At 39.8% G+C, this 24,653-nt stretch overlaps 1 protein-coding gene and 1 non-coding gene across 3 annotated transcripts in view; one reads left to right on the top strand and one right to left on the bottom strand.

Annotated features, from left to right (window-relative positions):
- Positions 1-1,766: 1,766 nt before the first annotated feature.
- The window catches only part of SKAP1 (src kinase associated phosphoprotein 1), a 291,789-nt gene continuing 268,902 nt past the window's right edge, over positions 1,767-24,653 (top strand). For both annotated transcript variants that reach the window (XM_043470440.1, XM_043470435.1), the window contains exon 1: positions 1,767-1,917. In XM_043470440.1, coding sequence (XP_043326375.1) covers positions 1,869-1,917 — 49 coding nt within the window. In that variant the 5' untranslated portion in view covers positions 1,767-1,868. The remainder of the gene's footprint in view (positions 1,918-24,653) is intronic.
- On the bottom strand, positions 18,155-18,261 carry LOC122425112. The gene has a single exon (XR_006264702.1). It is a non-coding gene; the product is annotated as a U6 spliceosomal RNA (small nuclear RNA).

The raw sequence follows: 24,653 nt of genomic DNA, 5'->3' as shown, positions 1-24,653 counted from the left end.
GCAACTGTAGTACACAGAGCCCCCTTGCCTTTTAACACATGTCACAATACTCAAAAATGATTCCAGAGTAGCTACAATTTTATAGAAGGAGCAGTGCGTGTGGGAAAAATGCCCCAGTGGGGAACTGGTCTTACTCTGGAGCCTGAAGGAGGCAGCCTGCCCATGTTAACTTTCCCAGGGCTACGACGCCTTGCAACAGGGGCCAGATTCCCCAGAGACTTTAGCCAGCCTCTGTTCCCTACACTTCCACCACAATTACTGCAACTGGTAGGTGAGTCATGTGAGTCAAGGCATCATTCCTCTTTGGGTGCGGCACTTAGATGTATGGATGGCTCAAAGTCGCTGGACCCCTTAAAGGATCAAGCCCCCAAGCTTGAAACTGTATCTCTGGAGGGGAAGCTATGCCTGGAGGCAGGAACTGCTTCCAGGAGTCCTCTGAACAGTTTCTCCGTACCCCCATCCCCATATCCACTGTTCTGTCATTATTTCCCCTAAGGCTACCGTAAAAGCCACTTCACCCATCTTCTCTGTTTCCTTTCTCTTACTATTCCCAGTCCTTTCCACATATTCTAGTGTACATAGAATCTGATAATAGAAACTATTTTTTACAAAGAAGGAAACTGATAGAGGTGAAGTGAGATGTGCAGGGGCTCAGGTTAGCTCACTCCCCATCTCAAAATTTGTCTGTGGCTCCCAATGTCCACTCAAATGAGTTCAGAATCCTCCCTCTTTCAAGTTCCTTCACAATAGAACTTCAGTTTTTCTTGACAACTGTAATCTCCCTACACCATCCAGAAGCTGTCTTTAAGCAGGAGAAGGCTTTTCCATCTTTGTTTACTCTGGTCCTTCCACCTGCCCCCTTGCCCCTTCAAAGTGTGGTGTCTTCAAAGCCACCTCAAATGCCACATGCACCACTAAACCCCACACACATTTCCCTCCTTTTCTTGTATTCATCTCCCTCCTTGTATCACCCATGGCACTTTATACTTTTTTCATGATACTTGCCCTATACTTAAAAAAAAAAAAAAAAAAAACTTCAAGGTAACTGTGGATTCACAGAAGTTGTGATAAATAATACAGAGTGGTCCTGTTTACCCACAGGGCCATATCACACCTAGGACACCTGACACCTACATACTCTGAATGAGAAGGAAGCCCACTTCAGTTATCTTGTCCTTCACTTTCCTCCGTTTTAAACTCTTACAGGGAAAGCACTGGATGCCCTCTCCCTTAGCTTTCTCTCTGGGTTACCGCTTCTTTTTCCTCTCATCCTTTCAGCCTTAGGGAGGAAGGGATACTTTGCCTCCCTGTTTCCATTGCAGCGGGACTGCTTTGATTTTCCCCAAAGTTGGTGACTTGAGATTATTTATTGGGACTTATGATCACTCCCTCGAACAGTCCTGGTTTGCCTGACCAACGGTTCTGCCCTGGTTTTCCGGGCTTGGACGCGCGAACTGGGTGGGGAATGACTGCGGCCCGGCCTGGCGGGGGCTGACCCTGTCCTCGGATTCCGCCTCCTTACGCCTCATTTCGGCCCCACGGTGGCTTCTCCACCTGCCGGCGAGGCCCGCGGTCCGGAGCTTAGAATGGGGAGCTCCCGGGGGCGAGGTGCCTGGAGTCACGTCGCGTCTTTGTTTTGACAGGGAATGGGGGCCGGGGGGCGGGCGCCTCCTCCCTGGGGCGCGGGCGTGGGGTCGCGGGCCCCGCGCACAGGTGTCGCCGCCGCCCAGGCGCCCCGCCCGCCGCGCGCCGCTTCCTGAGCGCGCCCCGCCCTGCGGCTCGGCCCCGCGGCGCCGGCGACTGAGGGCCAGGTGCCGCCGCAGCCGCCCGCCCGCCCGCCTGTCCGGCCCTCTCCCGCCGCCCGCCACATGCAGGCCGCCGCCGCCCTCCCCGAGGAGATCCTTTGGCTCCTGGAAGGTAACGCCCCGCTGGCCCGGGCGCCGCCGAGCCCGCCGGGAGTCGCACGTGCCGAGCCGGCAGCAGCCGAGACGCCAGCGGCTCCCAAGGCCGGCCTTCCCCGTCGGCTCCCTCCCGCCTTCTAGAACCTCGAGGCTGCTGCCGGAGTCCTGGCTCTGCAGAGCCAGCTGTTCACCCCTCGCTCAGGGGTCCCTTTCACTCCGAGTAACACATTTTCTTTTTCCTTAAGGCGTCTCCACCTTCCCACTTAGCCTCCCGGCTTCTCAGCAAGTTCTGGCCGGGTCCAAGGTCCCCGGGCCGCCGAGGCTGGCCTTCACCCTGTCCCTTTCTCTTCAGGACGCCCTGCGTCTGTGGGTTATGCGCTGGCCCCTCTCCAGCCCTGACTCTGCCCCTTCACAGGGGACCCTGACCTTCCCGCTTAGAGCTCCCCACGGTCTCACGGGGCTGTTAGGGCTCCTGGGCTCCTGTCGGCCAAGGCCTGGCCACCCAGACCTCAGGCCCCCTTCACCCGCCTGCAGACTCGTTCTTGCACCTCCCTCTTGCCCCGGGGGGTCGGATCCCAGTGTTACATCTCTTCCCTTTCTAGAAGTGCCCCATTGCGGTGTGTTCACCCTCAAACCGTAGAGGCCATCGGTCCTTGTAAGAGTTAAGGCCATACTCACAAACACTCAACACGTCCCGCTGTAACACTCCAGAGACACTTTTTGCTCAGGGGCAAGATCTGCTTGCCTCCCACTTTTCCTGGTGAAAAAGTATTAATAATTTGCTTTTCCTGTAACTGACCTTCCTGGAAGGATGGGGACCTGGAATCTGTGTTTGCATAAGGGTCCCAGGAGGAAACTGCTCAGAATTAAGCCTTTTGGCATCGATGTGACATTTTTGACACATACTTAACAGATGGCCTGTTTTGGGCAGGTCATACTTTTGGCAAGCAGTATTTTTGTTTTTTTCCAGTTTCTCTCAATTTAATTGGTTTTATATCTCCATTACCATGTTATCTTGGTATAAATGCCTCCTAATCAAATATTTGGCAAGTCTTTTCAGTCTGTTTGTAGCGCTGTTTCCATTCTGGGTTGCTTCCATAAAATTTGTCAGCTACGTATTTCTTATGAGGTTAAGTTTCCAAAATTTATTTTGCTTGCGACCTGAGTGAATCTAAATTTTCAGAATAGAAAAGTATTTGCGGGGTAAAAGAGCATCATCTGGATGTCTAGAAGGAATCCAGCCTTTCCGTCTGCTGTTGGCTCAGTAATTCCAAATGTAAAGAGAGTCTGTACTGTGTCTGGTTTCCAGGAGAGAAGGAGCTGTGGCAAAAAGTTTCATTCTGCCTTGCAGTTAAAGATATAAACTGATTCTTTTTATTGAGAATTTGTCATTTGTTGAGAAGAAACCTGTTTTACAAACTAGTTAAACTATACTTACATTTTGTTTACAGCCTTGATAGAAAATTCCTTTTTATTTTCAGAGGCTTACAATGACATCCACTTCTTCAGCATTTTTGATGTGCAGTTCTTTATTGTTCAAAACTGACACTTTGGTAAACAACTCATTTCTGCACCTGCCACCTTCCTTTAGTTTAGATTATTTTCTTGTTAGCTGACTGTTTTTAATTGAAGTCTTCAGATCTCCTCCTAAAGCAGAACCTTTGTTTGCTGACAAGTAGAGCAGAGTATGAATGGAGATTAATTGCATGTCACATACTTCTGTATCAAACTTGCTGTGTCTTAACAATCTCTGTTGGTGCTCGGGTCTTTGGAATATATAGAACAGTCCAAGATTAAATTCTAAGGAGCTGTGTTGGTTAATGTATTACTTTAAGGCCCCCCCATTTTTGAAGTGTGTAATTAGAGTCTGAATCTGAAGTAGAGAGAAAAATGTGAAAGTGGAATTCAACCAATAATTCTATTGAAAAATGTTTGAAGAATATACTTTTGAAAGGTTTGTGTAATCATAGCAACATATTGGTTGTAGGTTTTGTTTTTTATGGAACACACTCTCTGTTGTAGACCAACAGAATTATTCACTGTACTACAAATAGCTTGTAAATATTAGAAACCCATAATGGCTGTCAATTTATCATCTGTTGCTGTTTGTCTTCCCCCACCCACCCCCCCACACACTTTTTAAGGTTAACTGCTGACAATTAGAAAATATGTAGGTTCTGATCTCTATATTGTCACTGAGTGGAGGGAGTCATAGGGTGAGAGGGCTGCCACTTTAGTGCTGCCACAGGCTGTGGGGGTGGAGTTTCCACAATGAATTACTACTTTCATAAACCAAGGCATAAGCATTTGCACAGTGATTTAATGCTGGCCATCACAGCCATAACTTTAGCATTTATTTATTTATAACTACAAGAGCATAAATGACAGGGGCGTTTTTTGACATAATGTGTGTGCTTTGAAAAATAAGATATGCAAAGCATTATGAAAGGTTTATGCCAGATTTTGCATAATGAAGAAGGGAACAGAAATGCTGAAGGTCTAAAATTAATTTTGTTTAAGGAGAAAATTTTAAGCATTTGACCAAGAAACTCCACTCCTAGGAATCTGTGTTACTGAAAGTAAAGAACATGAAGTATATATTTTTGTTTGTTTGTTTTAGTCGCTAAGTTGTATTCAACTCTATGGACTGTATAAGCCCATCAGGTTCCTCTGTCCATGGAATTCTCCAGGCAAGAATACTGGAGTGGGTTGCCATTTCCTTCTCCAGGGGATCTTCCCGACTCAGGGATCAAACCTGCTTCTCCTGCATTGGCAGGTGGATTCTTTACCACTGAATCATCTGGGAAGCCCAAAGTATATGTACCAGGATGCATAGTAAGTGCCTATGAGTTGGGAGAAGTCAGGCGATGGTATCTTATGGAATCATCCATCTTATGGAATATTTTGTAACCGTTAAAAAGGGTGAGGTGGATCTTTATATATTGGCTTGGGAGGTGTTGATAACGTATTTTTGAGACTAAAAAGCAAGATGTACAACAGTGTAAATAACATACCATTTTTGTTTGAAAACAACCCCCCCCCCAAAATACCCCATATTTGATATATATTTGTGTAAGCCTAAGAAGGAGTAAGAAAGAATATACACCAAGCTCCTAAATTGGTTCTCTAGGGAGGGGAAAGAGAAGATTGGGGAGAGAGAGGTTATTACTTTTATTTCATACATCTTCATGTTGTTTGAACCGTGACAATGACCAGGTATTACTTTTGTAATCAGGATAAAACCACCAGTAAGGCTATTTAAAAGGAAAAGGAACAAAGGACAAATAGAAGGTTGGAGAGGTCAGAGTTCCAAAGGACCATTAACCAGTATTGTGATTGTGCTTTTTTCTTTCTAGTACTAGAGATGTGTGGAAGGTGGGGATTTTTATTTTTTTATTTTTTTTCCTTTTTTTTTCTCAGTGCTTTCTTTGATTTTGGGCAAATATCAAAGCAGTGAGAGATTTCTAGAGTAACTCAGGAACCATCTTCCTCAGATTCTGTCAGGCTCTCATAGAGAAATAGTAACTAGTCCATTTCAGCAAATAAGTACCTTGTAGATAAGTAAAGTGAAGGACATTTACTGCCTTGTTGAAAGAGGAAGAAATATTGAGGTCTATTTTCAAATAATCAGGCTTCAGGAGTACAAGTTATCATTTTGTTTTTGCGTTGTGATGACCACGCTGAAAACAAAAACAATGGCGTGCTGACAGTTTGCATAGTCTTTGTTTCATAGATACAAACATAATCAGTTTCTTCCTTGTCTTTCTAATATCACTTTTGAAGTCAGCAGCACAAGAGACACGTGTAAAGGAAATAGAATAAATATTTCTTTAGTTCATAATTTGTCCTGTGTGATGGAATGGAGCTTACTGACTTTAACAGGTAATAAGTATCTACAAGGTACCTAAATCCTGCTCAAACATGGATCAGAGCCAAAATAACATCCACAATTCAGCTGCATTTAGTAGCAATTGCTGCGTTAATGCTGATTCTGATATGCCTATAGTTACTTGTTTTAAACTTCCTTGGAAAGAAGTCATTAATCATTTCATTCCAGATTTGTATTGGTCGATGTAGCCAACCATAAAATCTTTTTCAATATAGTAAAATTCCAACTCTGTGGTACTTGCAGGAGTGAGTTGTGCTGGATAGCTGAAGATGTTCTCTTTAAGCACTATTTTTATTATAAACATTTGTGATCAAATTTTTTCTCAGATTTTATAGAAACTTTTCACACTTCCTCAACCAGTCTGCATGCAAGAGGACCTCCTCTGAACACTTTAACTCCGAGTTATAGTGAATATAAATTATCATACTTTATAGAGATATATTAAGTTATTTAGGGATGTTTTTGCCATAATTGCCACTGGACTGCTTTGTGAATGTCTGTGTCCATTTTATATTTTAATTTCTGTCATTGTTTCCTACAGTTAGACCAGGCCTATCACTTTGTACTGTTCTCAGTGTATCTGTATCCCCAGTGCTCTAGAAACATTAGATAATTAAGTTCATTGGAATTAAGATATGTGTAAAAGAAAACATGAAGGTCTCTCTTGATGAACATGATACCCAAACTTTAGGTCTGCACTTTGCGACTTATGCATTGGCTGCTAACAGTCTTTTTTGCTTAATTTTTTTATACTGGGTTGTCTTCTGGATAAATGGCAATACTGTTTGGCTAAATTCTGAAATGTATGTGACTATACTTCTATTTCTTTCTTTTTTTTTAACTAATTTTTTTTTTTTTTTGGCTGTGCGGGCCCTTCATTTGTGATGCTCAGGCTAACTGTGGGGTACAGGCTTAGTTGTCCTGCTGCAAGTGGGATCTTAGTTCCCCAGCCACAGATTGAACCCACATCCCCTGTATTGGAAGGCAGATTCTTAACCACTGGACCACCAGAGAAGTCCCTTATTTCTTTTTTATGCTAAATTTTTTGTTATAAAAATAGTATTGCTCATGTAGAAGATTTAGAAAACAGTCACCCATTGGAGAAGGAAATGCAACCCACTCCAGTGTTCTTGCCTGGAGAATCCCAGGGACGGTGGAGCCTGGTGGGCTGCCGTCTATGGGGTTGCACAGAGTCGGACACGACTGAAGTGGCTTAGCAGCAGCATAGTCAACAACTGTTAAATTTCCATGCATATTTTTCAGGTTTTATTATTTGAACAGACTTTAAAAGTTGGGACATATTGTGTGTATAGTTTTGTATACTGATTTTTCCACTTACTGTTTTTCACTTGCTGTGGTCACCTGAGCATCTTCTTAGATCACTCACGTTCTTTTTTTTTCCTTTTGAGTGATTTTAAAGTTATACATCCTAGTTTTATTCCACTGATAGTTTTATCCTTATAGTTAAAAAAACAAACAAAATGAACCATGTCCCTTTGATTAGCAATGTTAAGAATGAAACAGTACCTCCTACTCTTTCCTCCAGTGTGAAATGTGAAATGGCTTATATAATCTGAGATTTTAGGCTCAGAATTATTAATGTTTCTATTGTGAATATTAGGTTATAAGAATTATTTTGGTATTTGCATAATATTTAAAACCACAGCTATAATGATTTTTTTGGATAGTTTATATTTAATGAAATACAATGATATTTTTGTTTAACTTGTTCATTGTACCATGAACTTTTTGTACCATGGCTTTTTCATTCTTGAGCTCTTTATCTCTTAGATATTTAGACTTTGCTAGAAGGGTAACCACTGACCACATGTAGCCATTTAAATTATCAAAAATTAAAACCAAAGAAAATCTGTTCCTCAATTATGCTAGCTACATTTCAGCTACTCAGTAGCCACAGTGGCTGCTGTATTGGGTGGTGCAGAAAGCCCTAGTAGATGACGATTGAGACTATGATGCTGAGTGGATTTTTCAGGAAGGGGACTTTGATACTACACTTACTGAGTGCCTCTGAGTTTGAGTATGTGTCTATCTAGTTTCATATAAACTTAGCTGTGGGGATGAGGTTCTAGGATCCATTCCTTTCCCTTCCTCTCAACTTAACCTCTCAAAGTTTTACCCATATCTCCTGGTCTTCAATTTTGTGGAGGAGAAATCTGATGCCAGCCTGATGTATTTATTTTATAACCCATCCCTCCCACTGCCTGCCTGCATGTTTATAGGATATTTTTCTTTGCTCTCAAAAATGTCACTGGATCATTTCAAAGTTAGACTTTTTGATTATTTTTGCCTGGTGTATAGTGAACCCTTTTGATCTATAGTCTAAGCTCTTTAACATGAGAAAGCTTTTTCTATTGTCATTGCTTTCATTCTGTTATACCAGGGTTTATATTATAAATATATTGGGCCCCTGATTTATTCTCTGTGTTTCATCTCTTTTATTGTCTCATCTGTCACTGATTCTATTGTGGTTTTAAATTCAGCATTTATTTTTAAAAAATTTCCATGTGTTCTTTCCACATCATTCATTGTTTTGTTTTCATTACATCTGTAAATCTGGCTTATAGACATAATGACATTTTGGATGTTGTTAGAAATATGAATAGAAAATTTTTAAACATTTCTGTTCTTTAATAATAAGGCTACTTCAGAGGGAGACATTTTCTCTAGTTCTTCAAGATATTTTTCTTTTTGAAGGTTAATATTTTCTCATAGATCCTGTATATTTTCTTTGTGGTAAGTTTTGTTGTTTGGTTCAGTTTCTCAGTCATGTCCGACTCTGTGCGACCACATGGACTGCAGCATGCCAAGCTTTCCTGTCCTTCACCATCTCCTGGAGTTTGCTCAGACTCATGCCCATTGAACTGGTGATGCCATCCAACCATCTTGTCCTCTGTCGTCCCCTTGTCCTCTTGCCTTTGCTCTTTCCTGGCATCAGGGTCTTTTCCAGTGAGTCAGCTGTTCTCACCAGGTGGTCAAAGGATTGGAGCTTCAGCTTCAGCACCAGTCCTTCCAATGAATATTCAGGGTTGATTTCCTTTAGGATTGACTGATTTGATCTCCTTGCTGACCATGGAACTCTCAAGAGTCTTCTCCAGCACCACAGTCAGAAAGCATCTATTCGACGCTCATCATCTGAGCCATCAGGGAAGTCCATGCCAACTCTTAGTTGTATGCAAACTCTTAGTTGCAGCATGTGGGATCTAGTTCCCTGATTAGGGAGCAAAGCCAGGCCCCCTGCATTGAGAGCACAGTCTTAGCCACTGGACCACCAGAGAAGTTCCTATCTCATTGAATTTATAAGAAATAAAGGACTAAATATTTGAAAAGAAGTTAGAATAATATCTAGAATGTATTACACACCATATGTTTGGTAAATAAAATTAGAAAAAAATTTTTTTCTTTGAGGAAGTCCTGTTGATCTCTCTTCTTGCAGCTGCTTCACCACAGGAAAACTTACAGGCCTTTTGCTTGGGTCAGTGGTTCATCCTTGCTCCTCCAAATTAGAGGAGGTTTGTAGAGGTTCTTTCAGGATGTTCTTCATTTCCTTCCTTAGATCAGAACTTTTTGGAGGAAGGAAAGAGGAAGTTAGCTTCCTTGCTAACTTAAGAAAGACATGTGTTCCTTACCTTGTTATATAGAGTGCTTTGTACGCATGTGTGTTTCTGTAAATAGTATTTTTCCATTATTTCTCAGTTGAAAAAAAAAGTTCAATCTTTCCCTTCTGTCTGTCTTTTTTTTCCAAGTGAACATCCAGTTCTCTTTATAGGAGTGTAAATAAATCTCGTAGTGCTACAAAAATAACAAGTCGTCTGAGAGGTTTACAGTGGTACCCAGTATGTAGGAGGGTATTAAGTAAAATAGCTATCGATAATTAAAAGTGAATTAGTTCAATCAAGTTACAGTATCATCCTTTAGATTAAAGTGCTCTGATATTAACTAATGTGGCAGCAAATGTGATCCTGAGAAGGAATCCCACTGCCAGTCATCTTGCCTCTTAACTTCAATACAACAAGAATGAACACAGAGAGAGTTCCATTTAATAGCTGCCCTCTCCTCAAGCCCTGCCCATGCCCTTGGCCTATGACATTCTCTTCCGAGGAGAGATGTCGGGATTTGATGAGATTCTGTCTCAACTGGAACACACACACACAAAAAAAGAGTAGAAAACATTCTAACATCGGGTTACTAACAATGAAATTACCTGAAGAGCCTGAGTTGTTTAGTCGCTAAGTCATGTCCGAGTCTTTGCGACCCCGTGGACTGTAGCTCATCAGGCTCCTCTGTCCATGGGATTCTCTAGGCAAGAATACTGGAGTGGGTTGCCATTTCCTTCTCCATGTTTCTGTTTTAATAAGCAGAATTTTTTTAATTGGTAGAAATATTATAGTTTCCTTGTGGGTATGTCCTAGATGTTAGCTGGGCTGCCCAGGCCTTTTGAATTCTGTGCTGTGTGTGCTTAGTTGCTCAGTCATGTCCAACTCTTGCGACCCCATAGACTGAGGCCCGCCAGGCTCCTCTGTCCGTGGGATTCTCCAAGCAAGAATACTGGAGTGGCTTGCCATTTCCTTCTCCAGGAGATCTTCCCGACCCGGGGATTGGACGCAGGTCTCCTGCATAGGAGTCAGACTCTTTACCGACTGAGCTATGAGGGAGTTCCGAGCTCTAGGCAAGATCTATTCCTCTTTGTGGAAGCCCAAATATCTCCTCAAAATCTGAAGAACTCTCAAGGGGTGTGCATTCTCAAGGTTACGTTTCTTTCCAGGTTCCCAGATGGAGTGGTTTTGTCCCGCAGGGGGCTTTTGGCAACACTTGGAGACATTTTTGTTGTTGTCACAACTAGGGAAGGTGCTATTGGTACCTAATGGGTAGAGGCCAGTGATGCTGTTCCGCTTCCTACAATGCATTGGACAGCCCCACAGCAAAGACTTATCCAGCCCAAAATGTCAGTAGTGCCAGGGTTGAGAAACTATGGCAGTGACATATATCCTTGTCTTCAGTTTCCACAAAGGCCTGTCCACATGAAGTCCCTGTGAATGTAGAAAACATCACTGCAGAGTCAGGGGGTACAGGGAGAGGGAGGAAGGGTTTCCATGGCAATTATGCAAAAGACTTCATATTGAATATTAGGCATTCCTGTTCCTAAACTCCTGCCAATCCAGGCATAAGACAGTGCCCTCTGGCCTTTCACCTGATGTAGTTCTCAGCCTTATGCTTTCTCACTGGCACTTTCTCCCTGTATCCTGTCTGGAGCAAAACAAACCAAAAAAAAGTTTTTTTTCTCTTGGCACATGGAAAGGTAGTTTCACTATCTGTTTATTGGTTTAGGCTCCCACCAACACCCACACACAGAGAGAAATAAGTTACTTTGCTAAACAATGGTGATTCTCTTCCTAAGAGGAATTCTAATGCTATTAAGAGAATAAAGTTTTTACCTCATTATATAAGTATAATACTTAAACAATTTTTAATCATTTTAAATATAGAAAAAATAAGATAAATTTCAAGTTCTACCATTATCAGAGAATCTTAACATATTGACATAACTATAATAGATCTAATTTTTCACGTTATGAACCGTTACACTGTACAGAAATCCTATAATTTCTGCTACATTTATTCATATTTATTTCCCCTGTGTTTCCAAGTTCACTGCTTGCTTTTCTGGTTTGCCAGTGCTGCATTATAGGTTAGGTGATTATAACAGATGGCTTTTCAGGTTTGGAGTCTTTGAGTTCCACTGTTTAATTTTACTATCCAGTTTTTACATGGAAGATAGGACAGATGTAGGCTCAGAAACAGAGTGGTCTTAGCATCCAGAGAGCAAGCCTTCCTGAAAGCTTATGGCTTTGATAAAATTATTTATGAATTACTTAAATTTTCATCTAGGATCTCCTTCTAACATTGTTGATATTTAATATTAGTATGTTATGGGAAAAATAAAATTTTTATTCACATAATAGGAGCTTTACTAAAATGTATCCAATGGCATATATTTATATATACTTACACCAATGTGATAGTTAAGTTGGAATTAATTAAGGTACTGTATATTATAAATCAAATATGAGAAGTGTCCTGGGTACTTAGAAAGTTACAGACAGTCTCTCTTTACTGCATTGTAATAAATTTCCTTAAAATCACCCTCCGTTTAAAAGAAATTTTCCTTTTTGATAGCTCTTTGTGTGAGCCTCTTCATCCATTGATCCCTCCCCCTCTTCCTTTCTTCCTTCCCAGTACTTTATTAAGGTGAGATTAATGTATATAAAATGTACTAGTGTTAAGTGTTACAACTTGGATGACTTTCATATATGTATACACTTGTGTGAGTACAACTCACATCAAGACATAAACATTTCCATCTCCCAATAAAGTTCCTTTCCAGTTCTGGAATTTCATAAATCAGTATGATCTCTTTTGTGTCTGTCCTCAATACAATGTTTTTGAGATTCATACATGTTGTTCTGTGTATCATTTATCTATCCTTTTGCTAAGTAGTAATCCCTTGTGTGAATATTTCATTGTTCGTTTATTCATTTTTCTTCTGATGAACAATTGAATTGTTCAGTTTTGGGTTACTATGATTATACTATGATTACTGCTTTGAGAATTCTTGTATAACTTTTTTTGTAACATAAACACTCATTTCTCCTGAATAAAGATCTAGGAGTAGAGTTACTGGGTCATATGGTATGAATACATTTAATTTTGTTGGAAACCAGTTTCCCAAAGTGATCATAACCTATTTTATACTCCCACCAACAGTATATGAGAATTACAGTTACTCCAGTTCCTCACAAACTCTTGATGTTGTAGTCTTTTTATTTTTAGGTATTCTGGTAGGTGTTATGGTCCGTGTATTTTTTAATTACAAAAATAACTTATGAATATATTTTTACTGTAGAATATTTGTATAACATAGAAGAATATAGATTACTTGACCTAGCACAGCAATCAGAAAAGAAAAAGAAATAATAAGTATCCAAATTGGAAGGGAAGAGGCAAAATTGTCATTATATGCAGATGATGTGATATGATATATAGAAGATCCTAAAGATGCCACACTAAAACCATTGGAACTATTAAGTGAATTCAGCAAGGTAGCAGATTACAAGATTAATATACAGAAATCTTTTGCATTTCTTTATACTAACAATGAACTATAAGAAAGTGAAAGAACAATCCCATTTAATACTGTGTCCAGGGACTTCCATGGTGGTGCAGTGGATAGGAATCTGCCTGCCAGTGCAGAGGACACGAGTTCAATCCCTGGTTCAGGAAGATTCCACATGAGCACCTAAGCCCGTGCACTGTAACTTCTGAACCCACACCCTCGAGCCTGTGGGTGTGGCTACTAAAGCCCACGCACTCCAGGGCCCGTGAGCCACAAATACGGAGCCTGTGTGCTCTAACTACTGAGGCTTTTGTGTCCTAGAGCCACATGCTGCAGCCACTGAGGCCTGCATACCTGGGGCCTATGCTCTACAACAAGAGAGGCCACCACAATGAGAAGCAACTAGAGAAAGCCCATAAACAACAATGCAGACCCAGTGCAACCAAAAAATTTTTTTAATGAATTAAAAAAATTGTGTACAAAAGATACCTAAGAATAAACCTAATCAAGGAGGTGAAAGACCTATGTACTAAGAACTATAAAACATGGGTAAAGGAAATTGAAAATGATTCAAAGAAATGGAAAGACATCGCATGACCTTTGATTGGAAGAATTAATATTGTTAAAATGGCCATGCTACCCAAAGCAGCTTACAGATTCAGTGCAATCCTTATCAAACTATCCATGACATTTTTCACACAATTAGAACAAATAATCCAAATGTATATGGAACCATAAAAGATCCAGAATTTCCAAAGCAGTTCTGAGGAAAAAGAACAAAGCTGGTGGCATAAACCCTCCCAGACTTCAGACAATACTCAAAGCTACAGTAATCAAAACAGTGTGGTATTGGCACAAAAACAGACATATAGATCAATGGAACAGAATAGAGAGCCCAGAAATAAACACATGGTCAATTAATCTTTAACTAATGAGGCAAGAATATACATTGGAGAAAAGACAATCTCTTCAGCAAGTGGTGTTGGGAAAGCTGGGCAGCCTCATGTAAATCAATAAGGTTAGAACACTCCCTCACATCATACACACACACACACAAAACTCAAAATGGCTTAAAGAGTTAAATATAAGACATGACATCATAGGACTCCTAGGAGAGAATATAGGCAAAACATTTCTGCAACTGCTGAGCCTGTGTGCTGCAACCACTGAAGCCAGCTACAATTCTGACATGAATTGCAGCAATATTTTCTTAGTTCAGTCTCCCAAAGCAATAGAAATAAAAGCAAAAACAAATGGGTCCTAATCAAACTTATAAGCACTTGCACAACAAAGGAAACTATAAACAAAACCAAAAGACAGCCTACAGACTGGGAGAAAATATTTGTAAACTATGTGACCAACAAGGACTTAATTTCCAAAATATACAAACAGATCATACAACTCAATGTCAAAAAAACAAACAACCCAATTGAAAAATGGGTAGAACTGAACAGGCATTTCTCCAAAGACATCCACATGGCCAACAGGTACATGAGATGATGCTCAATATTGCTAATTATTATTGTTCTTGTTGTTTAGTCTCTAAGTTGTGTCCAACTCTTTGCAACCCCATGGACTATAGCCCACCAGGGTCCTCTGTCCATGGGATTTTCCAGGCAAGAATCAGCTGGAGTGGATTACCATTTCCTTCTCCAGGGGATCTTCCCGATCCAGGGATCAAACCTGTGTCTCCTGCATTGGCAAGTGTATTCTTTACTGCTGAGCCACCAGGAAAGCCTGCTAATTATTCAGTCAGTCAGTTCAGTCGCTCAGTCGTGTCCGACTCTTTGTGACCCCATGAATCGCAGCACGCCAGGCCTCCCTGTCCATCACCAACTCCCGGAGTTTACTCAAACTCATGCCCATCGAGTCGGTAATGCCATCCAGCCATCTCATCCTCTGTCGTTCCCTTCTCCTCCTGCCCCCAATCCCTCCCAGCATCAGGGTCTTTTCCAGTGAGTCAACTCTTCGCGTAAGGTGGCCAAAGTATTGGAGTTTCAGCTTCAGCATCAGTCCTTCCAATGAATACCCAGGACTGATCTCCTTTTACTCAGCCATAAAAATAATGAAATAGGGACTTCCCTGGTGGTCCAGTGGCTAAGACTCTGAGCTCCCAATGCAGGAGCTCTGAAATTCAGTCCCTGGTCAGGGAACAAGATCTCACACGCTGCAACTAAGATCTGGTGCAGCCAAATAAATAAATATTAAAAAAATAAAATAAAATATTGCCATTTGCAGCAACATGAATGGACTTAGAGATTATTGTACTAAGTGAAGTCAGTCAGACAGAGAAAGACAACTATTATATGATATCACTTATGCATGAAATCTAAAAAATAATACAAATGAACTTACTTACAAAACAGAAAACAGACTCACATAGAAAACAAACTTATGGTCACCAAAGGAGAAGGCAGGGAGGGATAAATTAGGAGAATGGGGTTAACAGATACGCACCACTGTATATAAAATAGAGAAACAACAGAGATTTACTCTGCAGCACAAGGAACTACCTTCAATATCTTGCAGTAACCTATATTGGAAAAGAATCTGTAAAAGAGTATATATATGTTTATCTGAATTACTTTGCTATATACTTGAAGCTAACACATTACTGTAAATCAACTATAGTTCAATGAAAAAAAGAAAAATGGAAATTGGTTTTTTAACATCGCACCATTGTAAGCTTTCCCGTATAAATCTATGTATATGTTCATATATATATTTGTTTTAAGCTGTTGTACAGTGTTTCAAATTTAATTATTCCCCTATTAAAGGATGCTTAGATTGTTTACAGTTTTTTTTTTTAATATTTCCACAGTGCTGTAGAGAACATATCTGCATCTTTGTGTATATATGCAAATATTTCTGTAGGATATATTCAGGGAAGATTGCAGAAGTGTTAATTCAGATTTGCAGACTGGCCAGTAGTTAAAACTTAATCTATAGTACTATCTGTGTTTTAGTTTCCAATTTTTGTTTTCTCTATGCTATATGTGTATAGGTATTGTCATTTTTTTCACCTGCAGGAGGTAGAAGAATTAAAAATATAAACACCATACATTTCTTGGGTCATGGGGCAGAAACAATCAGCAGGTGAAGCAAACCACAGCCAGAACATGTTGACAGTTTCTCTATTGTATGCTGACAACTTCCTGCAAGCCAAAACAAAGCTGGTGGGTATGATTTTAGCCTTACCAACAAGCTTTACCTCTTAACAAAAAGCAAAATATATGCCTTAAAGGATTACAGTTTATTGCCAGATGAAAAATTTAATGCAAGGTTTAAAACATGTTCTAAGCACAGTAAGTCATTTTCCCCAAACTGTGATACGTTTATTTAATTGATGTGAAAATAAGCAAGACAAGATTCTATGAAGGCTTCCATCATGTGTGCATACATGCTCAGTCATGTCTGACTCTCTGTGACCCCATGGATTATAGCCGGCCAGGCTCCTCTCTCCATGGGATTATCCTGGCGAGAATACTGGAGTGGGTTGCCATTTCCTCCTCCAGGGGATCTTCCTCACCCAGGGATCTAACCCGTGTCTCCTGGGGCTCCTGCATTGATAGGCAGATTCTTTACTACTGAGCCACCTGGGAAGCCTTCCATCATTAGAGTAGGAAAATTAAACACTGAAGTTTCAGAAGTTTGATTTTACTGAGATATTTAAGTCACTGCAAATATACTAATGGTCTGATACCTTCAGTATATTTGTGACAAGGAATCAGAAATTATTATTTTTTGTCTGTTTCTATGAGAAACTGTCAATGAGACTTTGTAGAAGTTGGATCAGTAACCAGGGTGCTTCTTCTGTAAAATAGCAATATGTTACTAAAGGGAAAGTTGTGACACTTAATTAAATAGAATACCCAAATATCTGGAATGAAATGTGGTTCTGTTATTTCCAAGGTGGAGATGGTTTTGATTTGGCAGGCATGATTTGTTAGGCATGGCCAAGTGCGTGGCCATAGTCTGTTACTGGAAAGGGTGTCTTACTGTTAGCCACTCACTCAGGGAAGTCCTGAGGATGATGCAGATCTGTATTCCCTACTTATGGGACATCAGTTCAAACAAAGGACTCCTGGGATGGCTCCCTGAGAGGAGTCCCTCCTCTCCTTGATCCCCTTTCTCTTCTCCACCATCCCAACAACATTTTCTATATGCCTCCTTTCCAAATAGGTTCCCATCTTCATCCTCAAAGGGTCACATCCCATCTTTAAGGCTTTAACTCCTTCAAAGTGTTCAGAGTTAAGTATCTATAAGATAAATTAAACATTTTAATTAGAAAAGATGTAGGTATCCTTGAAAATTAAAAGATGAGTCTGAAGTAGCATCCTGCCCCTAGATTTTTTTTTTTTTTTTTGAATAGTGAGTAGATTGTTTTCTGACATTTACTTAGGTATTTTCGTTATTAACACCTTTTTTCCCCATGTGGGAAAAAGAACCATTTTCTTTAAGTTGATTCCCAGGCCATCCCATTTTTAAACACTATTTTGTGGATCACAAAATTATATATTTCTCTCTCTTTTTTTTTTTAGTTTTTTTAAATTTAATTTAATTTTTTTTTCATTTATGTATTTCTCTAATAAGACTGTTCAGGGCATTAGTGCTAAGGCTGGACAAGAAAGGACATGGTTCTCATAGATTAAGATTAGAAGCTATGTATAATTTTTTTATTATATATTGTGGAAATTGACCTCAAAAACTTACATGTTCACCCAGTAAAAGGTTGTTTTCTTTTTTTATTTGTAAATTAATTAATTTATTTTAATTAGAGGCTAATTACTTTACAATATTGTAGTGGTTTTTGCCAAACATCAACATGAATCAACCACAGGCACACATGTGTTCCCCATCCTGAACCCCACTCCCACCTCCCTCCCCATCCCAACCTCCAGGGTCATCCCAGTGCACCAGCCCCGAGCACCCTGTCTCATGCATCAAACCTGGACTGGCGATCCGCTTCACATATGATAATATACACGTTTCAGCGCTACCCTCTCAAATCATCCCACCCTCGCCTTCTCCCACAGAGTCCAAAAGACTGTTCTTTACATCTGTGTCTCTTTTGCTGTCTCACATACAGGGTCATCGTTAACCATCTTTCTAAATTTCATATATATGCATTAGTATACTGTATTGGAGTTTTTCTTTCTGACTTACTTCACTCTGTATAATAGGCTCCAGTTTCATCCACCTCATTAGAACTGATTCAAATGCATTCTTTTTGAAAATATGGACCACTTCACGAATTTATGTGTCATCCTTGCACAGGGGCCATGCTAATCTTCTCGGTATCATTACAATTTTAGTATATGTGCTGCCGAAGCAAGCACTGTTTATTCAAATTTTAAACTTAATTGTATGTCATGTATGTTTTCAAAAAAACCCTTTTGTATTTTATCTAGAGGAGAATCGTTGTTGTTTTATTGCTAAGTCGTGTCTGGCTCTTTTGCGACCCCATGGACTGTAACCCACCAGGCTCCTTTGTCCATGGGATTTCCCAAGCAAGAATATTGGAGTAAGGTTGCCATTTCCTTCTCCAGGGGTAACTTTCAGATGTGGAGATTGAACCTGTGTCTCCTCCATTGGCAGGCGGATTCTTTATCACTGAGCCACCAGGGAAGCTCCCCAGAGGAGAATTCTGTAGACATATTTTGATGGAGGATGATTGTCCAATTTGAGACTTCAGAAACCCTTTCAATCCTGAAGCCTGGGCCACTCCCCCTTCTGTTGGCTTTCTCTTTGTTAGTGGGAGCACTCCTTTAATCCCCTGTTCCCTAACTCCAAGCTCTGATGGTGGTGTTGTGACTGGGGAAGGACTCCAATGGTCAGGACTGGGAAGGGTATGAGGAGCTGGCTGAGAGCTAGGTTGGAGTTCCCAGGATTAGGGAAGAGCCTATTTAATAAGCCAGAATGAGAACAGGAATGGGCCTCACCTAGAACGGAGGTGAGAGCCAGTGGAGGGACCCAGAGAGAAAGGAGAACAGAATTTCCTCTCATCTTCCACTCTTTCTCTCCTGTCTCTTTACCTCTGACCTCCTCTCCCATTGAGAATGTGGCTACCAACAGGCTTGGAGGTGCTATGATAAGACAGGAGGCTAGGGGTGGGGTGAGGAGAGATAATGGAAGTCAGCAGAAAGTTATTGAAGTAAAATGACTGTCAAAGCAGCAGCAGTGAGAAAACAGATATTTCTGTGATTGTGCCCAGCCAGCCAGGATAACCATTCAGGTTTAAAGAGTATTTGCAACTACTTGGGTTTTTTGTTTTGTTTTTAACTAAAGAGAGGGCTGAAATACTGCCCAGCATTAAACTTAAGAGAATTAATTTGTTGAGTCATTTCACCCTGTGCCAACAAAAATCTCAAATATTTTCTTGGGTGTAATGCAAGTATAGACGGAAATTTATGGTATCCTTCTTTTCAGAAATGTGAGTTCTACTTTAGTAGTTCAAATACGTTAGCAGAATATCCCCTCTAGGAACACTTTGATTGGTTTTTGGTTGGTGGAGTTGTTTTCAGCAGCATTTGGTCATTCATCCTGATTGAAGTGAACTTTCGAATTTTAGAAACAATATATCAACAAAAATTGTCTAACTATTAAAGAACACCAACTTAAATATTTTGTTCTTTCTGTGTATTAGGAGCAGTACTTAGAAAATAAGTGGAGGCAACCTTTATTTTTTAGTGGTTTGAAAAATGTGACCCTTAAGATGTCATTCTCCTCCAAGTAAACAAAATATCCATTTGTAGCCTCGTAAAATGGACAAGGTTAGAGGCTTGGGAGAATGTCAAAGACTTTCAGTGATCTACAGAACCTAGAGATCTTGGGTGCATCCTGTTAAGTCAGCATCTTTTCAGCTGGCCTTAGCTCCTGCAGTGGTTTCTCCCAGGGACCTGATGATATATCATGTCTACAAGTTTCCACATACCCTCCCTTCCCTTGTCCTTCAGTTTTCATTTCCTATTTTCCTTTCCTACTCTGGTTTGATGAAATAGTTATTCATAAGCTGCCTGGAAGCTGAGGAAATCCATGTTTTAGGGAAGCTGTGAACTATAATAGGAAGATGCATGTTTGTCAGAGCTGTGTTTACCTTTTTAATATGGGACTTCAAATCATTATATATTACTTTTAGTACAAAATACTATATATTGCTACAAACTTGCCTTTCAGAATAATCTTTCATCACTGTTGCTCTTACCCCTAACCTTTATGTTCTTCCTTCCAAGTCAGAATTCTTTCAGTTTCTCCAACTGAGCTAGATCTGTCACCCTAGGACCTTTGCACACGCTGTTTCCAGGCTTGTGCCATTCTTTTCCTCATTCTACCAGCTCCTCCCCACCCCAACATACATACTTGACCTGCTGATCTAGGGGTTTCAGATGAAAGGTTAGGTCTCTGAGAGATCTCCCTAACTTACTTCCCTCTAGACTAGGTGCATCTACTATGGGCCTGTGCCTCCCTCACTTTTCTTATATTGTAGTTCATATCACAGTTTATTCTAATTGTCTATTTAAGTCTTTATTCTTTGATAGACTGTAAACTTTTAGTTTGGATCTGTCTTGTTCACTTTTTCAGTATACAGCATATAATAAGTGCTCAACAAATATTTGTAGAAGAATTAAGGCATTTAGAAAAAAAAAAGTGACAATATTTATGGTACATTTCTGATTTTGTCTTTTCTCCTTGGTGTGAGGACATTTATATCAGTGTGGTATTGCTCACTCATTAGTCAAAGGTATAGACCTTGTACCATCAGGTATTATGTGTAGTGAGTGATGTGATGTCAGAGGCACCTCTGGAATGTTGTTACTCAGTTAGTGGTGTTTTTCACTCTGGGCTTTATAGTTATAGGTGCCTAAGGCATTCTGATTTGATAAGACATGATATTTATATTGGAAGAGCTTTTATTTGCACAAGGCTGATTGCTTAATAGAAACCCCACCCAGAGAGAGTGGTGAACTTGGTTAAAATACAGGAGGTGGAAATCTCTTATTGAATGGTGAACAGTGCATTTCTGAGCAGCCTTACTGAGGCATCTTCAGGTCATAATCATTGTAGGTAACATCATCTTCTAAATTGAAAGGCAAATGTATTATATGTTGGTCTGTAGTTTTATTTCCTTAGTATTTTTAAAGATATTTTCCTTAATATCTTTAAGTTTTGATATCAGGGTTATTCAGGCTTATAAAATGAATTGGGAAATGTATAAAATACTAGATGCATAATCTCTCCTATAGCTCTTGCTTTTGACTTATTTATGTTTTCATGATTATAAATTTGTTCATCTAGTGAGTTGTGGGAGTATTTTTAGATCAGGTTAAAAAAAAAGATGAAACAGGTGGAAGAGGTTGTCTTTGTGCCATGTTATTCCTCTGAGTAGATGACACTTGCAGATGAAGGAACAAGTACTTAAATAAACACATGGCCCTCTAAAGTGTTTTGAAATGAAGACTTCAAAAAAGTAATTTTAAAGTGAAACTTTACAAGTAAAGTCATAATAAAATATCAAAGTATCAAATGAGTTGGGGGATAATTATATCCTATTGATTCCCTTTTAACAATTTTAGTATATACAAATATAGTTACATGGGATTTTTACTTATAAGAATTTAGTAAGGTGAGTAGAAGTTCAAAATAATATATACACACACATATATATATTTAACATCTATAGGCACAAAATATACATTATAACCATCTATCTCCCATAGATCTTTATTCTGCCTGGGTGTCCTCCTTTCCTGTTCTCAGCTATGAATCAGTACAACCTACTACTACTGAGTGAAATGAAGAGGAGGCTGAAAAATTAAAGTCAGTCTAAGCTAAGAGTAATATTACATTATGTTTGCAAAGTAATTTTAATTTTGCTTTTTTCATATGTAAAACATATTTTAGAACATTTAGAAACTGTAGAAGAGTATAAAGAAAATGATAAAATGGCTTGTAATTCCACTACCTAGAGATGACCACTGTTAATATTTTGGTGTTTTATCACAGTACCTGATTGACCTGTGCTGCTGCTGCTGCTGCTAAGTCACTTCAGTCGTGTCCGACTCTGTGCGACCCCGTAGACAGCAGCCCACCAGGCTCCCCTGTCCTTGGGATTCTCCAGGCAAGAACACTGGAGTGGGTTGCCATTTCCTTCTCCATGATTGGCCTGTAGGAAGGACTCAATTTAGACTGGGTTAATGACTGAATTAAGCTAAGTACCTCCCCCTTTTTTTGGGTAAAATGTCAAGATTATATCATATATTACAAATTAATAGACAAGTTTTTAGAATAGTTTTAGATTTACAGGAAAGATTGAACAGGTGGTACAGAGAATTCTCCTATTCCCTTCCCTCTCCCCCGATTTCCTCCATTATTAGCTAACTTTCACATTAGTATGATACATTTGTTAGAATTAATGAACCAATACTGATATGTTATTGACTAAAGTCTGCAGTTTATTCAGTCCTGTCAGACTCTTTGTGACCCCATGGACCATACAGTCCATGGAATTCTCCAGGCCAGAATACTGCAGTGGGTAGCCTATCCCTTTTCCAGTGGATCTTCCTGACCTAGGAATCGAACCGGGGTCTCCTGCACTGCAGGCAGATTCTTCACCAGCTGAGCTACCAGGGAAGCCCCTCCTCCCCCTTTTTCTGGGTAAAATGTCAATATTATATCATATACCACTTTTTAAAAATTAATAGACTAGTTTTTAGAATAATTTTAGATTTACAGAAAAGATTGAGCAGGTAAGACAGAGAATTGTCCTATTCCCTGTCCCCCCAATTTCCTCCATTATTAACTAACTTTCACATTAGTATGAACCATTTGTTACAATTAATGAACCTATACTGATGTGTTATTGATGGAAAGTCTGTAGTTTATTCCATTTCCCTTCATTTTTACCTAATGTCCTTTTTATTTTACAGGATCCTATCCAGGATATCTCATTTAATTTAGTTCTTTAGAACTCCTCTGCAGTTGTTTCTCAAACTTTCCTTGTTTTTACTGATCTTGAGAGTTTTGAGGAGTACTGGTCATGTATATTGTAGAATGCCATATATTAGAATTTGTCTGGCCTTTTTCTCATAATTAGACTAGGTTTTTGGAAAGAAGATCACAGAAGTAAAGTGTCATTCTCATCACATGTCAAGGGTACATACAATCGACATGATTTATAACTGTTGATGTTTTCTTTGATCACCTGGCTGATAAAGTTTCTGTCAAGTTACTCTTTATTCCCCCTTTCAAAATACTGTATTCTTTGGAAGGAAGTCTCTATGTGCAGTCTATACTTGAGTGTTGGGAGTTATGCGCCTTCTTCCTTAGGGTGGTGTGTCTACATAAATTATTTGTAATTCTGCACTGGAGATTTGTGTTTTCTCCCCCATATATTAATTTATTCATTTCCTTATTAATATTTATATCATTGTGGACTCATGAATACTTATTTTATACTTTGAGTTATAGTCCAATGTTACCTAACTTTGTTGCTCAAATTGTTCTACCTTTGGCCACTAAGCTCTTTTATTTAGCTTCTGGGTTCCTTTTGACATGCCACATCAAGTGTGTGTGTGTGTGTGTGTGTGTGTGTGTGTATGTTTTGTGCACTTCCTTACTTTCTGGCCACACAAAATGGTCCAGGCTCATCTTGTATGTTTCCTGCCATAGACCTAGAATTAGCCATCTCTCAAAAAAGCCTTGGTTCCTTTTATTGAAGATTGGTTTTAGAAACCATGATCTTGGTAGTAGATATGCTCTTTTTCACTGGGACATTGTTTCTTTTAGGTCTTCTCACTGACAAACAAAGATATATATGTATGCATAATAATCCCACATATACATATGCATGCCGTGCCAAGTCTCTTCAGTTCTGTCAGATTCTTTGCGACCCTGTGGACTGTAGCCTGCCCAGCTCTTCTGTCTATGGGATTCTTTAGGCAAGAATACTTAAGTGGGTTGCCATGCCTTCCTCCAGGGGACTTTCCCAACCCAGGGATGGAACCCACATCTCTTTATGTTTCCTGCACTGGCAGGCAGGTTCTTTACCACTACCAACATATATGTATATCTATTAGCAATTTCTATGGGTTTCCATTGTGGCTCAGTTGGTAAAGAAGCTGCCTGCAATGTGGGAGACCTGGGTTGGGAAGATTCCCTGGAGAAGGGAAAGGCTACCCACTCCAGTATTCTGGCCTGGAGAATTCTATGGATTGTACTGTTCATGGGACCGCAAAGAGTCAGACACGACTGAGCGGCTTTCACACTAGCAATTTCTATACATAACTATCTTTATCTGTACAGACTTAAACATGAGTTCTTTTTTTTCCATTTGTTTTGTTTTTTTGTTTTGTTTTCTTTTTTTTTTTTTACAAACCCTTCTTTAGACTTTAAATAGCTTGCATCAAGGGAGCTGCTCTGCTACGTACGAAACCCCGACCCAGAAGCAGGTCGTCTACCAGTGGTTCCCCATGGTAGCACCAGGTTCCCCATGAACGTGTGGTCCTTGATGGGTGAGGGAGCTAAACATGAGCTCTTATTGATGTCTTGAACTCTAATTCATTTTAGACTTCTCTCATTACTATTCTTTAAAATTGAGCCAACATTGTTTTATAACATTGTATAAGTTTCATGCGTACAACATTCTATTTCTACTTCTGTGCACACTACAGTGTGCTCACCACCAAAAATTTAATTTCTCGCTATCACATATAGTTGACACCCTTTTACCCAT

This window comes from Cervus canadensis, chromosome 1 (assembly GCF_019320065.1).
Source record: "Cervus canadensis isolate Bull #8, Minnesota chromosome 1, ASM1932006v1, whole genome shotgun sequence".
Classification (NCBI taxonomy): domain Eukaryota; kingdom Metazoa; phylum Chordata; class Mammalia; order Artiodactyla; family Cervidae; genus Cervus; species Cervus canadensis.
Note: the sequence above shows the minus strand (reverse complement) of the source record. Positions and strands in the feature narration are given on the sequence as shown.